At 44.0% G+C, this 8,765-nt stretch overlaps 1 protein-coding gene across 3 annotated transcripts; it reads left to right on the plus strand.

Annotated features, from left to right (window-relative positions):
• Positions 1 to 105: 105 nt before the first annotated feature.
• On the plus strand, positions 106 to 8,599 carry Thyn1 (thymocyte nuclear protein 1). 3 transcript variants are annotated; one of them, XM_021171430.3, is made up of 8 exons: positions 106 to 206; positions 372 to 477; positions 4,745 to 4,926; positions 6,280 to 6,348; positions 6,691 to 6,783; positions 7,499 to 7,594; positions 7,946 to 8,096; positions 8,301 to 8,599. In XM_021171430.3, exons 2-8 carry the CDS (start codon positions 435 to 437, stop codon positions 8,345 to 8,347), a joined length of 681 nt encoding a protein of 226 aa, XP_021027089.1. In that variant the 5' UTR covers positions 106 to 206; positions 372 to 434; the 3' UTR covers positions 8,348 to 8,599. The 3 variants fall into 3 exon arrangements, with proteins under 3 accessions (XP_021027089.1, XP_021027090.1, XP_029337168.1); XM_021171431.3 differs by having other exon boundaries at positions 114 to 188; XM_029481308.2 differs by lacking the exon at positions 106 to 206 and having other exon boundaries at positions 383 to 509.
• Positions 8,600 to 8,765: the final 166 nt, after the last annotated feature.

Here is an 8,765-nt window from a genome sequence, read left to right on the forward strand (position 1 = left end):
ACTCTGGGAGTTGTAGTCCATCAAGCCCTTGAAGCGCGGGCTCCAATAGGACTACTGGCGTTCTGAAACTACAGTTCCCAGAGATCGTGGGGGCGGCGCCTCTGAGACGCGTCTTCTGCTAAGCCGGTCCGAGCACGCCAGTCGCCTCAAGGCTCCCAGAAGATTAGCCTGGCAGTGCTTCAGTTTAGGTGGTGTGTTTACTTTAGGTGGGTAAAGCCGAATTAGGGAGGGACTCAGGAGAGTTTAGAGGTAGATTACGAGAGAAGGAAAGGGCGCAGATAATGAGAGAGGGATTAGAATGGCTTAATCATGACTTTTCTTCATAAGTCCCAGGCCCTTTATGCTTTCTTGCTCCATCTTGCACCGTGCAGGTTTTGGAAGACAAGAGCTGCTTCTTATCCGTCCGGCTAGCTTCAGCCTCCTACAGAGAGGCCATGCCGAGACCCCGGAAGAGGCAGACTGGGACTGCTGGTCCAGGTGAGCTGCACCAACGCTGCAAAAGGCAGCAGGTAAAGAACGTGGTCTTGTAGGGCGTGCTTTATTTCCTTTTTCCACTCCCTGGTTTGGAGACTTTGGGGGTTGTTGCTTATCGTCTTCTTTACTCTTTCTGCCAGAAATTCCACTTTCAGTCCCTTCTACAAATGTCCAATCAAAGAATAGTGCAATGAAGCACTGCATACATATACGCATGTGGGAGACTGAGGCTAGGGGATTGCCTTGGGTTTAAGACCAGCCTGGTACTATGTGAGTACTACATAAGCAGGACCCTCTCTCCAATGTGTGTGTGTAACCTTTACAACATAAGTGAAAAGAGACTTTTAAAAATTACATTTATTTACTTTTGTACAGTATGTGGGAACACACACACTGATCAGAGGATAACTTGAAGGAATCAATCCCCCATTTCCACTGTGCGAATCTCAGGGATTGAACTCAGGTCCTTAGGCTTTGTAAAAAAAATAAATTGCCTTTACCAACTAAGCCACCTCGCCAACCCTTTGCTTTTATCATTGAATGCAATAAGCCAGGCACAGAAACTCATGCATGATTTCATGTGAAATATAAAAAAGCTGAAAGCTAGAAATCAAAGGGAGATCAGGATTCAAGATCTTCATTGACTCCGTAGAGTTTGAGGCCAGCCTGGACCACAGGAGACCCCACCTTTCACACACACAGTTTTCTTTTCCTAGGTCTTTATCTTCTCAACCTGTCAATTTGGAATTGCTAAGTATCTGAGGATGACCTGAATTCCTGATCTTTCTGTCCCCACTCCCAAGTGCTTTGGTTATAGGTTTTTTTAAATCACCAAAACCATTTATACTTACCCTTAAATTTCCTGAACAATGTGACTTCAGAGGCTACCAAAATCCTAGACATAGCTGTTGCAGCTATGCTTACAAGCCTAATGCTCTAGGGCTTCTCTGTGGTCCTTATCTTGTGTTTTATCAGGTTTTATGTGTGTGTGTGTGTGTGTGCCCTGGCCCTGACGTTGGTGCAGAGGAGGGGATTCTTTTACCATCTGTGCCTGAGGGGATAAAGTCAGCTCTTTTGGCTTGGAAGTGTCTTTACCTACTGACACAATGTCTGGCCTCTTAATGCTTGCTCAATTTTATGTTAAGCCCCTTTCCTGTTGTGAGCCTGTAGCCTAATCTGGGCTTGAATTTGTAGCAAGGCTCTTACATGAGCCAACACGCCCAGCTTAAAATCTTAAACTCACTTCACTTCAGGACCTTGAGTGAAAGGTCCAGAAGACAGCTTTGTGACAGCAGGGGAGAGGAGGGATCACAGGGACGGCTTCCCTCGAGAGGGAAGCAGAATTTGAGCCCAGTCTTAAAAGAATGGGAAAGCTTTCTACTAGCAAAATCCTAGAACTCAGAAAACATGTTTTTTCATTCACAAAAATGAATTCAGAAATTAAGCAGTGGCAGGCAGAAAGGGCCTCTTTTAGGAATGACAGGTTTCAACATTTTGTGGCTATTTAACCACACATATATGCCTGTTTTGTTTTGTTTTTTATTGAAAATAGATTCTTCCTCATTCACTATGTCTCAAAAACACTGTTTCCCCTCCCTCCACTCCTCCAGCACCCCCACTCCCCTACCCATCCACTCCCCCTTCCTCTCCCTTCCCAGAGATAACCAAGTAAGACAGGGCAGCTCTCACACCGAGGCTGGACAAGGCAGTGCATGTGACAGGACGGGAAAAGTCCCAAGAGCGGGGAAGAGTCAGATACACCCCCTTCCACGGTTAGGAGTCCAACAGAAACACTGGGCTAACAGCAGAGCATACACAGAGGACCTGCTGCAGACCCAGGCAGGCCCTGTCCATGCTGCTTCAGTCTCTGAGCCCATATGAGCCCGGCTTAATTGAATCAGTAGGCCACTGTTCTCCTGGTGTCCTTCATCCTGACTTTTAGAATCTATTGGCCCCTCTTCCTCAGGGTCCCCCTTGCTCTGGGGCAGGAAACCTCCAAATTTAGACTCTCAACAAAATGTTTGGTTATGGGTTTCTGTATCCCCTCCCGTCTGCTGCCTTGAGGAAGCCTCACTGATCTTGACAAGGCACTAATCTATGAGTATAAGTATGCTTGTTCTTAAGACAGCTGGGAAATCGTGCTAAGATGTGCTAATCAGAGTGGCAGGCATCCATAACGATATTTAATAGACTGATATAGTTGCAAACTAAAATCTGAGGCAGTAAAGTGTAGGTTCAGACAGACTCAAGTGACAGTTGGGACTGAACTCATAGCTATGTTCTACGTGACTGGATTGCAATCAGCAGCACATTGTTCAGAAGGACAGAACACCTCATATGTCATGTTGATTTGCCAAACTAAGGTTAGGACCCACTGTGTTTGTTGAGTGATTGCTGTCTCAGGCACATTTTTTTATTCACGTAGTAAAAGCCAGTTTCCAGGGTTGGAGATGTAGCTCAGTGGTAAAGCACATATTTGAGGCTCCAAGTTCAATCTTTATAACTTGGCAAGTGAGGAAATCAGGCCTGATGTTAAAGACCTATAAACCAAGCCAACCAGGAGGTGGAGATTTGTAAGTTATGGCTTGTCTAGACTACAGAGTGAGCTGAAGGCCAGCCTTGAAAACTCAGTGAGACTCTGTCTCAACATAAAAACAAAACAAAACCGGGGTAGGACTATAGCTTAGTGATAGATTCTGGGTCTAGCATAGGTAAAACAATGGGCTCAGGCTCCACCATTGGAGCAAAGAAAAATCTAGGTGGGTTTTTTTTTTTTTTTTAAACCATGTCTACATGGTCCTGATTAAACTTCTTTCAAGCTTCACTTGATAATGATTATAATGGTTAGTTTTTCTAAACATTTATGATGAGACTTATTTCCTAAGTCCTAGTTGTGTGAAATAATCATTGAAACAATTTCAAATAGTACTTCATTTCCTCATTGGAAAGAATAGCCTTATTAAAGGCACAGAACTGAGGTGGGGCACACTTATTACTACCAATATTCTTATCTTAACTCTACAAGGGTCCCTTTGTCTCATTGAGTAATCTAGAAGATATCCTTTAAAAATGTATTCTCTTTTATTAATTAAATTTTACAATTTCATAAATGTACAGAATGCAAACAAACCTTTTCTTTTTTAAGTAAATCTTGTTTTTTGGTTGGTTGATTAGGTTTTTGGGATAGGATTTCTCTGTGTAGCTCAGGCTGTCTTAGAACTCACTCTGTAGACTAGGCTGGACTCAAACTCAACAATCCATGCCTGCTTCTGCCTCCTAAGTGTTGGGATTGAAGGCGTGCAGCACTACCACCCAGCAGCTTTTTTTTTTTTTTTTTTTTTTTTTTTTGGTTTTCGAGACAGGGTTTTTTCTCTGTGTAGCCCTGGCTGTCCTGGAACTCACTCTGTAGGACCAGGCTGGCCTCAAACTCGGAAATCTGCCTGCCTCTGCCTCCCAGGTGCTGGGATTAAAGGCATGCACCACCACTGCCCGGCAACCCCAGCAGCTTTTAAAAGGTTTTAGTGTTTATTTTTTGTTTCATATGTATGAACGTTTTACCTGCATGTATGTCTATGTACCATGTTCATTGAATACCTGCAGAGGCCAGGGAATGCTGCATCCCTTGGGACTGGAGATACAGACACTTGTGAGCCATGTCAGTACTGGGAATTGAACCCAAAGTTTCTGGAATCTTAAGCAGAGCTATGTATGGAGCCCCAAGAACAGTCTTCCCTCACCTCCTATCTCTCTACTATATCCTACACCTCTTGCCTGCAAACTTCACACTCATCTATTCGTTGTGCTTTGTGACCTACTGAGTTTAACTATCTATGAAGCCATGGGTTCAGAGCTGTCTATTAGAGGCTGGTGGGCTCAGCAGTGGCTACAAAACTCCAATGATTGCCCCTCTCCTGGAAAATGTCAGTAGCCAACAATTTTAGCGTCGAGCTAGTGCCCCCTGAGTTCCTCCCCCATTCCTAAGTAACTGTTGATAGGACCAACCTTGAGTGGGCCCAGCACAGGTAGATGCAGTTGATGGTTTCAGTGGTTGTGTTGAGTCAAGAGGATGTCATTTTTGAGCCCCTGACATGCATATATTGTGCAGTCTTTCTAGAGGTGAAGTTACTTCTCTATGGGACTGTGGTGCTGCAGCTAATGTTTTATAGTCGGAGCTGTGAGTTTAGGCATTGACAGGACTAAAGTTTTTTTCACAATGGGACACTGCCTCCCAGCATGATGACAAATGTCTTCCTTTGCTTTCCTACCGCAGACAGGAAGAAGCTCTCCGGGAAACGTACTAAAACTGAAAACTCAGAAAGTACATCAGTCAAGCTAGAGAACTCCAGCCTTGAGAAGATGACAACCTTTAAAAATGGTGGCACGGATTTAAGCAACTACTGGCTGATGAAGTCAGAGCCAGAAAGCCGGCTAGAGAAAGGTATAGACATGAAGGTGAGGCTAGACCTGTATTCAGTCATGCTGGTGAGATGGGTAGGTAGGTAGGTTAAGGAACTTACTGTACAAGTCCGATGATCTGGAACCCATTGTGAAGGGAGAGCCTTGCTCTGACCACACATCCTCCCACACATCATACACACAAATAACTGCTACTAAAAGAACAGCGAATGTGGTTTATCACAGAATTCAGACACCAGCTTCTCTCTAAGGAAACGGTTAAAAATGGAGTTGACATTACTGTCAATAACTTAAGGTTGATTAGCCCTTATCCAGAATTCTTGGGGCCAGAAGTGTTCTAGATTTTAAATGTGAATATCCCTAGGCACTGCCCCCAATCTAAATACTTTAATAAAATACAAGACTTTTTGAATGTAGAATATTCTAGAGTATTTTGGATTTCAGATCTTAAGAGTAGGAATGTCCTGGTCTTATTATACCTTGTTAAGCTGCGTTTGCTTGATATCCCTGGGAAGCCCGTTCTTTTCTGAGGGGCGGCAGAGGTGGGGTGGATCTGGGGCAGGGAGGACTGCAGTTAGAATGTAATATATGAGGGAAGATTAAGTATGCCCAGCCTGTATGTTTTGCTGATTTCCTATCTAAGCAAGGGTTGGCAGACTTTCTGCAAACAGCCAGAGAGGTTTATGGGTTTTTATAGGCTGTGTTGCAGCTCTGTCCCTGTAACAAGAAAGTGGCCACACAGAATACATTAAAAGGTAAAACTTTATTTATAAAATCAGGCATTTGGTTCAGTTTTCCAGTGTCAATCTTAGTTTGATTTTGCTGTTACGTGGTTTTAAGACGATCTAACTATGTAGCCCAAGCTGGCCTCTTAACTTTTGAAGTAGCCCAGGTTGCCCCTTGAATTTAAGATCCTCCTTGCATTCAGGTTTATGAGGGCTGGAATGACAGGAGTGCACCCCCACACCTGGCCCTCCTTGGTTGGTGGATTTTTCTTACTGCTTGCCATGCTCCCAGATGTCTCCCTGACAAGTGTGGCCATGTATTCAGGTAGTGAAGATTAGCTAATTTTAGTACTAGCTTGAGAAAAATAGAAATATTAGAGAATTATGATACTTTAATAAGTGAAACACAGGGAACCAGCAGACTTTTATTATCCTGATTATCTATTCAACTAAATTAATTAGCAAAGCTCACAATGCAAAACCCAAGGCTACTTACACATTCAACACCAGTGACTCCCTGGAACTGGTTTCCAGTAACCTACCTAGCTCCTTTACAGCCCGCAGCACTTTTCAGGATTAAGGAGAGAACTTCTTGTTTCCATAGAAGCTTACTGATTGGCCAATGACCTTTTAGTAATGAATGACTTGATTTTCTTTTGCCTAGTTCAGCATCGAGGATCTCAAAGCACAGCCCAAGCAGACAGCTTGCTGGGATGGTGTCCGCAACTATCAGGTAAGGAAATGAGGGCAGGAACCCTGAAGCCAACAACACTAGGATACATGCCTGCCTCCTCCATCACAGTCTGCAGGAGCAGGGCCTTTTAGCCAATACTGCTTTTCCCTGAACTGTATCTGAAAATGTTTTCAGAAATATCATAATCAGTGTGACAGCATGCAGTCTGCAAGTAGCTTGGTTCTGGCTAGTGTCCTGGAACAAGGCTAGGACTCTGAACAAAGGAACAGATTTCGTTATGAATGGAGAGAAGCTGCAAAACAGAAATAAACATCGAATAAAAACAAACTTGCTTTCTTCCCAGCTGTTAAGTGGGTAGCCCTTGTTTCTTCTTTGACACAGGCTCGGAACTTCCTCAGGGCCATGAAATTGGAGGATGAAGCCTTCTTCTACCATAGCAACTGCAAACAGCCTGGCATCGTTGGACTTATGAAGGTTAGACGCACACATCTGAGCCTGGATTCTTCCCTTTAGGGATTTGTGAAAGGCCTACAGCTTAAATAGGCAACAACGACCTCACTCGGCCTGTCACAGCCAGTGAGGAAAAGTGCCCTGACCATCACCTGTGTGACAGAGATTAGAATAGGAAGGCTGTCATTTCAGGCCCTACTACTGCTTGTCACTAGCTGAGGTTTCCATCAAGTAGCTCCTCTTCACTAAGAGTTTCAGGATAAAACTGTGGAGTTGGGAGAAAATAAAAACCTGTTTCTAACAGTAACTTATCATTGAGTTTTAGAACATGACTGTGAAACCTTGGAAAAATTCGGCTTTCCTTCCTAGCTTGTTGTTCCCTTAGGTTGTTATTTCCAGAGTACCAGCTGTCTCCATGGCAAGGGAAAATGATTAGAATGGGGAGGCGGGGAAGTTTGAGTTAGATGCATATTAAAATTTGGGCAGGGGGGCTGGTGAGATGGCTCAGCAGTTAAGAGCACAGGCTGTTCCTTCTAGAGGTCCCGAGTTCAGTTCCCAGAAACCATATGGTGGCTCACAGCCATCTGTGATGGGATCTGATGCCCTCTTCTGGTGTGTCTGAAGACAGCAACAATGCACTCATAAAAATAAATAAATCTTTAATTAAAACAAAACAAAACAAAACAAAAAACTTGGGCAGGGATTTAAAATGACTGGATTTGGATGTTTTTATTTTCAGATAGTAAAGGAGGCTTACCCAGACCATACACAGTTTGAGAAAAGTAATCCCCATTATGATCCATCCAGCAAAGAGGACAACCCTAAATGGTCGATGGTAATAACTGTTCTTGTTTCATAGGGCAGAGTGGACAAAAGGAGGAAAAGGATGTGGGGTACTGTTAGGTCAAGGAGCACAGCCCAGCTCTCAGCTACATGAAGTTTTGCTGAATTGGGATATTAGAATATTGGCAGCCCCAATACCAGGCACCTCCTGCAAATAGCAAAAACTCTGGGTGTGCACAGAAGCAAGACTGTATGTTGTCTTAGCTACTCGGTGGGCTGAGGCTTGAAAATTGATTCAGCAACAGGAATTTAAGGACAGACTAGGCAACATAGTGGGCCCACCCCTTAAAACTGGACAGTTTGGCTGAACATGTTTCTGTTCCCTTCAAATGCTGTCAAATAGGTGGATGTACAGTTTGTTCGAATGATGAAGCGCTTCATCCCTCTGGATGAGCTTAAAACCTATCACCAAGCCCACAAAGCTATTGGCGGCCCCTTAAAAAGCATGACTCTCTTCACCCGCCAGAGACTTTCAGTTCAGCCTCTGACTCAAGGTAAGACCTAACATGGAGAGTTGGTGCCCTCACCTGAGCCACCCACAAGGAAGGCTATGTGCTACATTGTTCACTGTTATATACCCAGTACCAGCTGTTCCAGTTTTTTAATACACAGCTGCCCCTGCAGGAGCTGCCCTTCAACTTCCCTATGCAGGACATGATAAACACCTCAGTCTCACCCTCAACCCCCTTTTTTTGTAGAAGAGTTTGATTTTATTTTGAGCCTGGAGGAAACAGAACCAAGTTAATCAGAAGGCTCTACTGATGGAGTGAACAAGCCAAGATTTTATGAGACAGAAGGAGAAAGCTTGCTGTATCCACCTGGGGTTGTGTGCACGGGTGGTTTGTCCATTTTCCTAATAAAAGATTTAATGACAAGGTTGGAAGTGTTTTCTTCTAAACCTGTGTTGTGTGTAGAAGGATCCTCCACTGGAGGTGTCATAGCCCAGCCTGCTTCCTTTGGTCAACTAGAAGATGTAGGCACCTCTACTTTCACCTGCCCCTACCTCTGTAGTACACAGTAAACAGCAAAGTGTAGGACTGAGTCTCTTGGTCTTTGAACACTCAGTAAACCTACGTCTTGATCTTTCCATGCTACTTTTAGTCTTCATTGTCCCACCAAGGTGGAAAATGGGGTTTCAGGCAAATTGCCAGACAAACCTGAAC

Source organism: Mus caroli, unplaced genomic scaffold, assembly GCF_978045245.1.
Source record: "Mus caroli unplaced genomic scaffold, Mus_caroli_1 scaffold_11, whole genome shotgun sequence".
NCBI lineage: Eukaryota > Metazoa > Chordata > Mammalia > Rodentia > Muridae > Mus > Mus caroli.